The sequence below is a fragment of the Eptatretus burgeri genome, chromosome 1 (genome assembly GCF_056783735.1).
Source record: "Eptatretus burgeri isolate ZD-2024b chromosome 1, Ebu_testis_v1, whole genome shotgun sequence".
Lineage (NCBI taxonomy): Eukaryota > Metazoa > Chordata > Myxini > Myxiniformes > Myxinidae > Eptatretus > Eptatretus burgeri.
This window is the reverse complement of record NC_140961.1, coordinates 25619157-25634450: the sequence shown is the minus strand read 5'-3', so window position 1 is coordinate 25634450 and position 15294 is coordinate 25619157. Positions and strand designations below refer to the sequence as shown.

The 15294-nt window shown below is 44.9% G+C and overlaps 1 protein-coding gene and 1 long non-coding RNA gene across 4 annotated transcripts in view; one reads left to right on the top strand and one right to left on the bottom strand.

The window, feature by feature from the left end:
* Window positions 1–5698: 5698 nt before the first annotated feature.
* LOC147034057 (uncharacterized) lies at window positions 5699–12906 on the bottom strand. The gene is made up of 2 exons (XR_015056668.1): window positions 12642–12906; window positions 5699–6545 (listed from the first exon to the last, which is right to left on the bottom strand). It is a non-coding gene; the product is annotated as an uncharacterized LOC147034057 (long non-coding RNA).
* The window catches only part of TTC39C (tetratricopeptide repeat domain 39C), a 104725-nt gene continuing 102115 nt past the window's right edge, over window positions 12685–15294 (top strand). For all 3 annotated transcript variants that reach the window (XM_085875858.1, XM_085875869.1, XM_085875879.1), the window contains exon 1: window positions 12685–12927. In XM_085875858.1, the coding sequence (XP_085731984.1) occupies window positions 12692–12927 (236 nt within the window). In that variant the 5' untranslated portion in view covers window positions 12685–12691. The remainder of the gene's footprint in view (window positions 12928–15294) is intronic.

Here is a 15294-nt window from a genome sequence, read left to right as displayed (position 1 = left end):
CTGGTTCGTTCACAGAGTGTTACGAACCACCACCTTCACACAAACTTCACGATCCTCGAAAGGCCGGAGATTTCCGCTGGACTGGACATTAAAATAAAAAAAATAAAAAAAGTGAACGGACTTTGTCTCCGTCCTTAGCAGCAGTACATAACACCGTCATGGCGAACATGCGCAGAATAAATGGGGTTGAGGGAAAGGAAGGAGACATAGGATGAAGATGACAAAACAAGCCTGCGAGCATCCACGGAGGATGGACAAAGAGCGGAGATTAGCGTCCTCAGCAATCCTCACACATCACGATGGACAGTTCTACCTCAATGCACTCTCAGCATCTTTTCACGTTCCGATTTCCTCGTGAAAGCTCACGTATGGACTCACTCATGAAACCATGACATTACTGACAGACTTCCCCATGTAAACACCTGTTTTGTATTCAGTCATACCTATAAAACCAAACCCAATTACTGAACCGTCTCATACATCCGCTGACTGGAGGAGTTTATTAATTTTTTTAAACGACATTTCAAAATCCCGTCGTGATGAATCACAGGATAATAAATGAAGTGTACTACGTATACTTCTATTTTCATATACAGCACAAGGTTGCTGGGTTAGGGTTAGGGGGGGCATGTCTGTGCCATTGATTCAGTTCCCCCTGTAGGTTGGAGCAGGAATTTCGAATTTATTCACGGTCCTGGTGACAGCTCGCCGACTCTTTGTGAAGAACACAGTGGGATCTTGCAGATGAGATTGATGAGGCAAAGATGGAGTTCTGGTCGGAAGCGATGTGTAAAAAAAATGAACGAGGGACAGCGAAATCAAAAAGGATGGGCGATGGCTTAAGACATGACGCGTGTGAGGGATTGGCAGAGTTGAAGGCAGACATGAAGACAATGGGCAATGATGTGGCATTGAAATTCCAAGCTGTGCGGGACGAGGTGTGTGGACGGTGTACAGGAAGAGGTGAAGGTGGGTCAAATCACAATGACAGAAATAAATAAATACAAGCCGGGAGGCGACGATGGTTCGCGGGTATTATTGAACAATGCCACGATAGGTACAATTGAGTCAGTGGAAGCTTTTGAGGAAGCCCTCCCGTAAAACCTATCTCTTCCGTTAAAATTGACCAAATCAAATTGGATTTTTTATATGTTGTACTTATGGACATTACGCACAGCATCTAGGAAATGAAATTTCGAGAAAAAAAAATCGAGAAAAAAATAAAAATAAAAATAAACAAAAAGTTCAAGTGGGCGTGGCTCCGCCCACAAGGGGCATGGGATGCCCCTCATACAAAAAGACACAACTAGACTATAATATCTAGCTTGTGTGCAAGTTTCATCAAGACCGCATCAAACGTCACGGAGCTATGCTCTGGAGAGAGTCACAAACAGACAGACAGACAGACCCAACGAAAATAGTGGTCACTGTTGGCGCCCGCGAACCAAAAATAAATAAAAAGTTCAAGTGGGCGTGGGATGTGATGAGGCATGAAGTGTGTGCCAAGTGTGCAAAAAGTGATTGTGATGGAGTGCGTACAGAAAATGAGTGCTCCTGAATGGGTGAGCAAAGCAGGAAAACGTGGAGCATGCACCAATACAGACAGGGGTAACCGTTAGCATGACTGACAGGAGGGGTAAACTCCCCGTGTATGGAACTGGCAAGGATTTGGAGGGTTCTCCTATGTATTGGCCCTGCAAGGACTGGCATGCGGGATTCGAACCCTGGGAAACCGAGTTGTGCCATTAGCCACGGATGACAGTAAGAGAAACTTGAGGGTGGTTTTGGTTCACATGCGTGGCTCAAGGCAATGGGGCACAGTGGCAGAGGTTCTAACCAACATACCCGACAGTGTGGTGTCAGAACTGAACCTCATTGTGGCTATGAAACACCAAGTTGGAGTGGAACAACAAAGCGAGCTTGTTAAAGTTCAGCTCGCGGTAAAAAAACGAAAGCCCCGTGACACTTTGGCAATTGGCACATGATATTTTGCCACATGGTGGGGATCGTACATGAGGGCATGGGGGCATCTGCCCAGGTAAGCCTGGCCCTGAACCATTTTATCCAGGCCCTCCCAGACCCCGACCTCAGGGCACACCTCTCTGTTTGACGCCCGGCCACCATGAGCGAGGTGGCAGACACTGCAGCCCGTTGGAAGGTAGCGAGGCCCCTGGCATGTTGGGGTCAATGTCATCCAGTTACTGTGAGGCAGGTGGGCCCTGCAATGAATGACTGTTCCAGGGAGGGGTTTGCCCCAAATGTAGTAAACCTGGAGAGAATGTGTCAGGAGGTGGTAGACAGGCAATTAAGAATATCGAGGCCATATCAGGCGGCTACAGTGATGGCATCAGGAAGCTCACCAGGGAATACACCAAATCAAAACTACAGAGGAAGGAATTTGGAATTTAGCAGGCATACATCTTACCTGGTGAGGTGTTATAACTATGACCGGTTGGGTCACATGGTGTGGAACTGCAGATATCCCCGTCAGGAAAGACCTCGACCAACCGCTCCGCCAACTCTTAGCAGTGGCCCGGACAAGCCTTCCACACACCCCTCCCACCCCCCCCCGCCTCCCGGCCAGGCCCTGAGAAACCAATTAGTGCCGAGGATAGAGGACCATGTTCGGCAGTGGTATATGGACCAGAGCTGTCGCCTCCGCAACAAGTCATCTATTGTGAACAGATTGGCAAGAGTAGTTTGACGATTCGGTGCAAAATTATAGATGTGGTGGTTGACGCCTTTGTGGACACAGAGCAAGTGCCACAATCATCAGCCCTATGATCCTGAATTCAAGTGCAAATAGTTGGGACCACATCAAATTTTTTGCAAAACTATAGTTTGCAGTTGGCTACCGGGGCAATAGCCCCCATCATAGGATGTGGTTTTGCAACCCTCAAGCTGGGGCAGTTTAAACAGAGAATAGAGGTATGGGTGGCCGAGGTGTGCAACCCATGTCTAATAGGGTTGGATATGTTGATTGCCGGTGGGTGGGTGATCAACCAGGGCCGTGGCGTTCCTCAGGTGGGATTTGAAGGGCTGCCATTAGGGTGCGTGAGCACGGAAAACAAACAGAGCGGAGCTGGAGACTCCCAATCCGATGACCATCCCCCCAGACATTATAGATGTGGTGGTTGACACCTTTGTGGACACAGAGCAACCGAGGTTGCCTCGGAGATACCGAGGCAATAGTCCCGGCACAATTGTGAGCTCATCTGACCTGGTGGGAGCCATGTGGCCTAGTCGAGTCACTTGCGGGATAAGTCAACCCGGATTTGGTCATGAGCTGTGCCCTCATGAGCCCCAAAAGCCACATTGTTGCGGTAAGAATAATTCACCTTAGTACAAAACCAAGTACTATAGGACATGGCACAAAGGAAGCCGGTTGCAGCCAGTTGTCAACAATGCTGAGGTGAGAGACAAAAAACATCCAGCTGGACCGACCCAAGAGGAAATCTACAGAAACTATCAGGAATTGGCCCGATCCCATTTGTGAGATGGTAAATCGGAGTAGCGTATATTTAGAGGGCCAGAGGGAGGCCTTATACAAATTAATTGACAGTGATTGTCTTCTTTTTTCTATACCCTGTTGAGGCTCGTATAAGAGTTAACACACAGAAACGCACAACAATGGGAGCAGGAGACAAGAGGGGCGAGAGAGGGAAGGAAAAAAAAAAACAGTGGGGAACAGAGAAATGAAGAGATGTGTGGAAGGGAGAGGGTTGGGGTGGGGTACACGGGGTAAACAAGGGATTTGTTTTTGCATATTTTTTATGCAGAACAGTGATGTAAGCTGATTTCCAACCCGAAGACAGATGATCTTGAGCAAATGAAAGGGTGAATATAATAGAGAGAGGGTGAGAATGAGCAGTCGAGAAGGTTTTTAGGAAACGTGGGCTGATGAGACAAGAGGGAAGAGAGTGGGAAGCAGAAAACAGTGGGGAATAGACACATGAGATCTGTCGAAAGGAGAGGGATGGAGTGGGGTACACGGGGAAAACATGATGGACACGTCAGGGACTTTCAGTAAGGAAAGCAAGGAATTTGAAGGAGGTGGGCTTGGGGTGGATTAGCGGGGGTAGAAAAGATCATGGTTTAGGATGGGGGAAAAGAAGACCTGTTTTGAATATCTGTTTTGGTTTTAGGATAGCTGTTTTGAATACCTGGAGGGAAGAATGGGATTAAAGAGATTGTGGGAGTTTGTTCCAGAGGCTGGAAAAAAGAGGAATGAAAGAATGAAGGTGAGTAGCAATTCTCGATTTTGGTAGTTTTACAAGAAGGGGGTTGCTGACGGACATAGTGCACCCTGCAGAAATATTGTGGGGACATGTCGCAGACAGAGCGGGGGGGAGGGGCGAGGCCGGAGAATAGACGGTAGAAGACAGAAAGACCACCGACCTGCCTTCAGTGAGAGACCCAAAGACTCAGCCTCATCGTGGGAGATACCAATGACCCCAAATGCCTTGGTTTCCACGGCGTGAATCCGAGAGAGGTGAGAGGAGGGAGCACCAGCCCAGAGGGGAGAGCAGTACTCCATCAGGCTGCGGATGAAAGCTTTGTATGTGTTCACGAGCTCAGGTGTGCCAAGGAAGGACTTTGCACGACAGAGGATGCCCAATCGGCGACTGGCTTTGGAAGCCAGCTTGAAGATGTAGCTTTCCCAGGAAAGCTCATGGCAGATAGTGAGGCCCAAAAGTTTGAATAAAAGGACTTCTTCAAGAGGATTGTTGAGAAAGTAGATGTGGGGGGGGGGGTGGGTTTCAGACAGTCCTTTCAAAGAGACAGTGAGAGTGTAAGATTTGTCAGGATTGAAAGACATGCTCCACGTTGTGGACCAGCTTGTGATTTTATCCGGATCTGCAGAGTCAAGAGGCTGCTGCTTACCGATCTGAGGGATGACAGATGGTATGGCAGTGGGTGTAATTATCAGCAAAGAGATAAAGAATATTTTCCAGAGAGTCGGAGAGATCATTGATGAAAACCAGAAAAAGAACAGGGCCCAGAACGCTGCCTTGAGGAACTCCAGCCTGGACAGGAAGAGGAGATGAGAGAACTCCATTTTGGGCTACACGGTGACTGCGACAGGAGAGTAAGTCTGTGAGCCATGAGTGGAGATTGCCTTGGATACCAGAGGAAGAGAGTTTGGTGAGCAGGGCAGGGTGCCAGACCGTGTCAAAAGGGTGCCAGGTCATATCGAAAGCACGTGATATGTCTGAGGAGATGGCTCTCATCTCATGTCTGGTATTGATGACCTCCATCCACTGTTGGAAAAGCAGGAGCGGCAAGTCCATGGTACAGTGAGTGACCTGTTCTGAATCCAAATTGATGATGGGAAATCGGGACATTGGAGAAGAGGAAGGATTTAATGTCAGAAGAGATGGATTCCATAACCTTGCTGATGATTGGGAGAAGATTGATTGGTCTGCAGTTGCAAGGATCTGTTTTTGCATCTTTTTTACGCAGAGTGGGAACGTTTCCTGATTGATTATTGTTTCCAGCTCTCCATCGATTTAAAGGATGTATTCCAGAAATGCATGCATGACGAAAATAGGGAAGTGTGTGTGTGTGTGTGTGTGTGTGTGTGTGTGTGTGTGTGTGTGTGTGTGTGTGTGTGTGTGTGTGTGTGTGTGTGTGTGTGTGTGTGTGTGTGTGTGTGTGTGTGTGTGTCCAGGCTGTAACTTTTTTATCCTTTTGCATCAAATTTTCAACAAAGCTTTATTATGAGAATATGGAGAAAAGAAATTCATAATTTCCTTAGAAATGTCAAAGATCAGCATCACATAAAATCATCAATTTTCATCATTATTATTATTATGATTATTCTTCGGCCCTTTTTTGGCCTTTTTATGTATTATTTTTTAACATTTTTTTCTCAGCAACCACTTGTCCGATTGACATAAAAAATTTAAGGGTTGGAGCCACCCCACATGGAGAATATTTTAAAGATAATTGCAATGTCATAGTTCACGTTGTATGGCAGCCATCTTGGATTAAACACAAAAAATTAAAACATTATTATCTCTGAAACCGCTGATCGGAAAAAAATTGAAACTTGGCATACCTCATTCTACTCCCAATGGGGAATAAGGGATTGTAAGGATGACGTCATCGGTGAAGTGGTCGACTAGCCATAAATGTTTTAATCAAAATCCTTGTTTACCATTGAGATTCAGTGTGTATGTCCAGGCCATAACATTTTTACCAATTGAGTTTTTGTCATCAAATCTTCAACAAGCCTTTATTATGAGATTGTGAGAACACAAATGAATAAAATGTACAATTTTTTTTAAACTGTCGTTTTCGTCAAGTTTAGTTTGAGTGCAAAGTGGATGTGGATGGGCTTTGCCTTTCAGATTATTTATCGTTGAACTTGTGACTATTCACAGCACTCAAGCTTAACAGCTTATGAGACATCACTCAGACTGGACGTAGTCATCAGCCTTGAACGATGAGTGGAAGTCGATAACTCGATTTTCTATCATGCCACAACAGAAAATTCTTGTTGTTCAAGGTCATCCGAGGTCAATTCCAAGATGACTTCACATCTGAAAATAAATTTTAGGGTATTTAGAAACACTGTAGAAAATTTCATCCTTTTATCACAAAGACCACAATCCATTTTACATTATGAGCTTATCTGCTGTACGAATGCTGTTACCCCACGCACGCGAAGTGAAAACAGGGCGAAGCAATTGGTTCATGTCCGTCCTTCGGTCTGTCTTATCAGGTTATGATCGAGAAACAACTTATTTAAATTGAATGTTATATTTTGAACACGAATCGAAACATGAATAGGAAGACAAGTCTTTCGTTTTACCGTACTTTAATTCTGAATCCGTTCCGATCGCGCATGCACAGAGAGGAGTGAGATAATTATTTTATTCTGCCTGCCTGACAGTTAAACAAAATTGAAAATGATTCCAAACAGGAAACTTACTGTTTTTTGTGATGTTATAATGGACACAAACAACAGGCATGAAGAACTAATGTAACGTGTTAGGGTGATGTAATAGACAATGCGGAAAATGGCAGTAAAACCCAGAATTAATTTTATACGACTTTAACAATCCTTATATTGTTTAAATTTAATCATACACTTGAACACAATGGAACATAAATCGCCTTTATAATACTTCCAAGAAGCTCCAGTTTTGCAATGCTTCAATATAAATAAAGGCACAAGGGGGGTGGTGTACAAGGCTGATATTCAGGACTGCTTCATTGAACTGTATAAAAAAAACTGGAAAGATTATGAGCCGTGCAAATTTGTCACCACCAAGTATTATCTTCAGCGGCCCACTCGAGCATATATATTTCAACTCACGTGATAAATTCTGAGGAGATCTTGAATATTTAATGTTAATTTTAAGTTGAAAGTCAAAGGCGATGTGAACATTTTCTTACATAAACATAATGCATTGCAGGCTGTGGTAAATCATTCACTGAGCCGAAAAAAATGGTGGCGTGTGCGGTGACGACACATTGGTGCAGGCAACGTGAATAGCCATTATCATTCCATTCTTATATACAGCTCAATAGACTGCTTTGGGACTAATTCAATAACACAAAACTTCCTCATTTTAAAAAAAATGATGATTAAAATCATTATTTTATTAAGATTGAAGTACAGTACTGGATAAACTGAACTTGAACACTTTGCAGGGTATCGTGTTCTATGAACTCTCTAGTTATTTAAAGCAAGATATTGGACAATAATGTGCTCTTTTATTTATGAAATTTTCAAATCAATGGTGAATCTTTCAGTTGATGTCCAAACAATTTTGTCTCACTGCTATAAATACATTTTCCAATTTACTCTTCACTGCTGAGCAGCTTGGTGGTTCATTACCTCCATCACCGAAGGTGGATGAAGCTTGTGTTTTCACCCGTCTGTACGTCTGTTAGGGCTGTCGTTATTTTATTTTTTTCGGAAATTTCAAGGGGCTAACCTGAATTTAGGCTGATATTTATGAGAAAAAAAATATAAAAAATTAGGAACCCGAAAAAAAATATTTTAGGGGTTGCTACCGTCCATCGAACAATATAGCAGGATTTCTCATATAAAACAATATATAGCAGGATTTCTCAAAAAGTTGTAGATGAATCACCCCCCCCTGCTCTGTCTGAGATATACCCCCCCCACCATATTTCCACAGGGTGCTCAAGGCCCACCAGCAACCCCCTTCTGGTAAAACTACCAAAATCAAGAATCACTGCTCACCTTCACTCTTTCATTCCTCTTTTTCCCACCTTTGAAACAAACTCCCACACTCTGTTCAATCCCATTCTTCCCTCCAGGTCTTCAAAACAGCTGCTCACCACCACCTCTTATCTTCCCCCATCCAAAACCATCATCCTTTCTATTCTACCCCCGTTAATCCACCCCAAACCCACCTCCTTCAAATTCCCTTCTTTCCTTCCTGAAAGTCCCTGTCGTTTAAGGACCTGAAAGTCCCTGTAGTGTCCATCTTGTTTACCCCATGTACCCCACCCCATCCCTCTCATCTCATGTGTCTGTTCACCACTGGGTTTTTTCCTTCCCTCTCACACCCCTCTTATCTCCTGCTCCTCTTGTTGTACGTTCTGTATGTTAGCTCTTATACGAGCCTCGGCAGTGTATACAAAAAAAAAACCCTTAACCGTTACATAAATCAAAAATCCCAACTCCATCCCTAACCCCCACTCTCAAACCCCATCCCATCCCCAACCCTGACATTCAATCCCCAACCCAATCCCCAATGCTGACATTCAAGTCCTAACCCCACCCCCACCCCCAATTTTTGCGGGTTTCAATGATTGGTCTCACAATAGTATAACTGTGGACCATCAGGGAAGAACCTCAACCCACACCCAAACCCTACACTCAACCCCCAACACATGCACACTCCACCCCCAACAAATGCACACCAAACCCCCACACTCAATCCCCAACACACACACACCAAACCCCCACACTCAATTTCAAAAAAATAAAAAATTGTTTCATTAGAACAAGCTGAAATCCACACTATTTGATGAAAAACACGTGTTTATGTTTCAGAGTAGTGATTAAAACGCAAAAAACGGGGCAGAGCAAGCTAATGTGTTGTTAATAAGCTCAAATGAGCAAAGATCCTCGTCCTCTTAATGATGACGTCATAAAAACGAATATGAGGTCATTGTGATGTATCAGGTTTGCGATAAATTATCTGTGCTAATGCCCGGCTTGATTCCCGCAAACAAAATTCAAACAGCTTGCCTGGTTTCGGAGATAATGGTATAGGCGATTTCCATTAGCGGCGATATTATGACGTCAACATTTTTTCTAGGAAGAATTTCCAAAATCGGAGATGGTTACTGCCTGCGTGTGGGCTTTCTGCAGATACATGGCAAGTTTCACGAAGATCCGATGAAAACTCTGGGTTGTGAAACCAAAAATGTCAAAAATAGGAATGACGTCATAAAAATTGATATGACGTCATAGTGATGCATCATATGTGCGGTAATTCATCTCTGCTAATGCCCTGTTCGATTCCCGCAAACAGAATTTTAAAAGCTTGCTTAGTTTCGGAGATAATTTTTTAGGCGATTCCCATTAGCGGAGATATTTTGACGTCATAACTTTTTTTTTTCGGAGGAATTTTCAAAATCGGAGATGGTTACTGTCTGTGCAGGGTATTGTTACATATATATGCCAAGTTTCAGGAAGTTTCGATGAAAACTGTAGGCTGTGAAACCAAAAAGTCCACAAAAAGAAGATGAAGAACAACAACGTGAGTAAGACTTCGAGATCCTCCACGAGGATCTAAAAACGCTTGTTTTCAGCAAATTAGACCGTTTTTGTATGAATTCGGTTTCTTGTGTGAAATATTTTGTTTTGGTTTTGAACCAAACTAAAATACACTCTATTTGATGAAAAACACGTGTTTCTACATTACAATAGCGATGTAGAACAAAAAACGGGGTCAGAACAAGGTAATATGTCATTACCTGTGCAATCGAAGGTGGATGGAGGTTATGTTTTTACCCCTGTCTGTTTGTTACTTAAAAACTTTCTCTGTGCATTCACAAGCCTGAGATATCACTTTCCCATCAGTGTTAATAAGCAGCCAAACCAGATACGGTGTCTTCCTCTGGGATGTCTGCTTGAATGGTGGGAATGATGGCATTGTCTTTACACTTGGAGACTCCACTAAAGATATCACCAAGCCCACCATGTTCACACAAGGTCACTCCACAAGGTTCAAAATCCACTCACTGGCGGGGATCATCGGGGAGGTCAGGTAGAACACGTCGTCTGCAGCTGTCCACAGGCCTTGCACATGCCCACACCGTCGGGAATTTTTGCAGTCCGGAATGCAAGATATTAATTTTTTGGACCAATTGATCAGAAAGTTCTCCAAATCTTTTGCTGTGCAGAGGCACACCATTTGATCTCAGGTTCTTTTCTTCTTATTTTCAGCTTCTTTTAGAACTATATGAGCCATTTTAGCTAAAGGGGCTGTCACACCTTGACGTTTTAGCCAGCGTATGCCGACGTATGAAAAATTTGGCGAATATGCTGGCACACGTCAAATACGTTATGGGTAAGTTTTGTATACGTTAAGAGCATGCTGAAGCACGCTGGCATACGTCATAGTACGCCGAGCTCGTCGACAAATTTTAAGCATGCACAAAATTTTCCGACGTATGCCAGCGTATGACTCACACGTTCCGCATACGCTGGCCATAAGTTGTCGGCACATTATGCGATCGTTGACACACCTTACTTGTAAGTTACTCATAAGTCGAAATATGTCGAGGTAATGTCTAGCGTACCCGAAACTTATTTCTAACCTACGAGTAACGTGCTTTGAACCTATGTGTAACGTATCTCCAACGCATATTGACGTATGTAGACGTATTTGATGTCTTCCGGACGACCACAGAACTTACTGAACGTGTTTCTAACTTACAGCTACCGTATAATGGCGTATTGGCAGCGTTTATGGGAATTGCTATAGGAGGAACCCGTTCCTCACAGGAGGAACCCGTCAGTGTTCCAGACTCCATGGTTTTTTTTTCCTTCGGCATGACGGTGATGTTGACACTTCGATGTCGAGTGCGGTTATGATTTGAATCGTCGAGCGGCAGCCTTTTAATAGGCTACGCCACGTGATATTCGGCGATACTCTGCCGCGCTATGCATAAGTTAGAATATCGTTGGGCATAAGTTGTGAACGCTGACAAAACGCTAAGCATTCGTTGGTATAAGTTATCTATAAGTTATCGAAACGTTCTGTGTACGTTACTAATATGGTATGTATACGTCCAACTCGTTAATATACGCCCAAAACTGAAAAAAACATCAATAGTTCAGCGTACGCCAGCGTTTTAGCTCAATTTTGATAGGTTGCCATACGTTGGCTAAATCGTCAAGGTGTGACAGGGGCTTAACAATCCTTTTCTGGCACACATGATATACATTTCTTGCCTCGATGACCATTGTTAGTTATGGGTTTCTGTGAATGCGTGCCGAGTATTCTAGGGCGGATTACGTCACTTTGAAAGTCACATATTATAAAACACATGTAAAACGTCACAATGTTGCTGCAACCTCAGCTATTTTGCTTGGTGAGTTCCCCTCCTCTCCCCCTCCTATCCGCTTTCACTCTGCTCCTCCCTCACAATCTATACGGACAGCGGGTACACGCCAGAATCTCCTCCACTGCTCCCAATGCATACATACATCATATATAAATGCATACAAATGGGTTGACGTTGATTAATTTGAAATACCTCATATTTTCTGTTGGTTTAGCTTTGAAAAATCTTTGTGACACACAAAAAATTCCCCAAAACACCAACAATTTAATTTATCAAAACAAAGGTGGACTGAGTGAAGAATGAGGAAGGGAGGAATATGATTGTTGAATGAAGGGAAAGGCAGGAGTGAATCAAGAGGGAGGGGGGGTGATAGTGGTGTTGGTAGTAGGAGGAGGAGGGGGATTTGGTAGGAGTATTTATTTATTTATTCGTATGCAGCCTGTCGCTGCTGGTTGAATCATTTTCTGGAGGCGTGGCTGTGCCGCAGATGCAATGCCCCTATTTTCCCAGTAAACTGGTACTCATTTTGCTGACCTCGGAAGGATGATAGGCTCTGTCAACCCACCTGGTGTTATTTAAAAGGGAAAGGGGCATTAACTCAAGACCCTAAGATCTTAAGCCAACTACCTCAACCATTTAAGCCAATGCCAGGCCTTTAGTAGTAGTGTTGGGGAAGGAGGAGTAGTAAGGAAGAGGTAAAGGGTGGTGGTGCTAGTAACTAGGAGGGACAGAATTGGCAGTGGTTGAGGAGATGGTGGTGGTAGTGTAGTATTAGTAGTAGTAGTTGTAGTAAAGAAGATAGAGAGAGAATATATCAGTATAGGAAAGGAGAAGAGAGGGAAAGGAGGAGAAGCGAGGGAAAGGAGGAGAAGAGAGGGAAAGGAGGAGGAGGAGGAGGAGGAGGAGGAGGAGGAGGAGGAGGAGGAGGAGGAGGAGGAAAGGAGGAGATGCAGAGGCAGCGCGAGAGAAAGATAAAGATCAGAGGAGAGGCAGAGGGTGTGAGTGAGGCGCACACGGTGATGCAGTGAGGGTGAAGTATCTTTGAGTGGGGATTGTTGTGGTTTGAGAGTACTCACCCTTTTCACCGATTCGTGAGGTAAACAGAGCATGTCCGGGGAAACGAGCAATGTTGGCGAATTATGAGAAGGCCTTCTCCACACCAGCGGCGACCTTACTTCCCTTCTCGTTGGTTAAACGTCCTTCCGGGACTTTTAAGCAGCCCATGGATGAAGCACGCGGTGCGATGTCACGTCGAGCCAGCCGTGGAGCGGACCTGGACGAGGCGAGCCTCGCACTCAAAGGCATCAATATGTTGCTCAACAATGGTTTCCAAGATGCAGACGAGCTCTTCCAGCGGCACAGGTTTGTCTCGACTTGTCGTAGGCCTCTTGACGATATCGTCTTCACGGTCTGCGAGGAGGACGTGTGTGAAGATTATAAGGTTCGGTGTCTCTGGTATTAAAAACGTACTGGTGGTTCCACACGAGGGGATCACCGGGTGATGCTGCATTGCAGGTAACTTGGATTTCCTGCAGTGACACAGCAAAGACCCTCTCATTAATCCGTTTAAATAAACAGTTTCAGATGATTTGTTTATATATTGAGAGATGGATAGTCCGTGTGTGTGCACGTGTGTGTGTGCGCGTGTGTGTGTGCGTCTGTGCGCGTGTGTGTGCACGTGTGTGTGTGCGCGCGTGTGTGCGCGCGTGTGTGCGTGCGTGTGCGTGTATATGTATATGTACACACATGTGTGTGTACAATTCCAACGCATAACTTGATTTTGCAGACTCTTGCATTAAATAGTTAAGGAGAGTTTCATGAAGTAATATGGTGTTTCTATTATTCTTCTTTAGTTTATTTTGAACGAGAAAATACAACCCGTCGCTTCGCTGATGGAAATAGAAAGGAGAGGAGGGGGGTAGTGAGAGCAGGGAGGAGGGTAGAGAGGGAGGGAGGGAGGTAGAGAGGGGAGGGGGAACTAGAAGGGGGGAGGGTGGGGGAACTAGAAGGGGGAGCAGCAAGGAAGTGAGGAAGACAAGGGGTGGAAGTGGGGAGAGTGACACCTCACCAAATGTCGCTATACACTCTGAGACGGGGGGGTTGGAGCGAGAAGGGGGAAGTGGGGAGGGAGTTTGGGAGGAGGTAAGCATGAGGGGAGGGGTTCTCGGCTTGCCTTTAGTAGTGGGACTTGTAGAGAATTGGGGGGGGGGATAGTACAGGATTGAACGAAATGCGGCACGTTGATACAGCATGTGGAGACCACCGGGAGATGTCCATGGGGGTGGAGAGGGGAGGGAATTTGGGAGGAGGTAAGCATGAGGGGAGGGGGGGAGGGAAGACAGTGCAAGGGGAGGGAAGACAGTGTAAGTGGAGGGGAAGGAAAGGGTGATAAACCTCGTTCAAACAGCAACATTTTCTTTTTTAACCGCCGGGTTCTATGTAAAACCGGGCAGGATCATTTAAAACCCATGTTATCTACCTGGCAAAGGTCTGCCTGCAGGCAAACTTGCTCACACATGCAGCGACATTTGCACTCCTCCGGTCGGCTCACTCCGAATATGATTTGTACATGCTACAGTTTGGGGAAGTAGATTTAAACTAGAGGGGGAGCACTCGGTAGAGTGCAAAACCTCTGCCGCCAATATTGCTCGGTCGCTCAAGTGAACCTGATATCCTATTCATTCAATTTGACGTCAACAGTGCTCACAGAGTTATAGTTTGCAACTTTCCCTTTTGCATACTCAATTCATTCGTCATAACTGGATTCCTTGAGACAGAAATTGATTTTACGTGGGTATATCCACCTGAAGTTCCAAAATCAGCCGCAATTATAATTTTGGCATGTTTTTGTTGGAAATCACTTATAACATGTAGAAATGCAAAAATAAAATTAGAAATTTTGTTGAAAAAAAAGTTGCAAAATTTTGTTTTTTTTTTCTTTCTTTTTTTTCTCTAACAATTTTTTTTTTGGTTGGAAATCACTTAAAACATGTAGAAATGCAAACAAAAAAAAACATTTTTTCAAAATGGCCACCATAGCGGCCATATTGGACTTTGGACCAAGTCCAAAATCTAATGGCATGGTCCTTGGACCATACCTAATCCCCCCCACCAAGTTTCGTCAAAATCCATCGAGGAGTTTTTCCGTAATATTGTTCACAAACAAACAAACAAACAGACAGGGGTGAAAACAGTAACCTCCATCCATCTTCGATGGCGGAGGTTAATTAAAAATTAAACCGTCAGTCCTTAACAGTCCCCTTAACAGAGGGGGGGGTGGTATAAGAGGAGAGAGAGTTGAAGAAAGGGGGAGGGATGGAGGTGAGAGGGAGAGGGATAGGGGTGGGAGAGGGACAGGGGTGGCAGGGAGAGGGAGAGGGAGAGAGGAGAGGAAGAGAAAGAGAAAGGGAAAGAGAAAGGGAGAGGGGTGGGAGAGAGAGAGAGAGAGGAAGAGGGGTGAGGGAGAGGGGTGAGAGAGGAAGAGAAAGGGAGAGGGGTGAGAGAGAGAGAGAGAGAGAGAGAGAGAGAGAGAGAGAGAGAGAGAGAGAGAGAGAGAGAGAGAGAGAGAGAGAGGTGGGGGTGGGGGAGAGAGAGAGAGAGAGAGAGAGAGAGAGAGAGAGAGAGAGGTGGGGGTGGGAGAGAGAGAGAGGTGGGGGTGGGAGAGAGAGAGAGGTGGGGGTGGGAGAGAGAGAGAGGTGGGGGTGGGAGAGAGAGAGAGAGGTGGGGGTG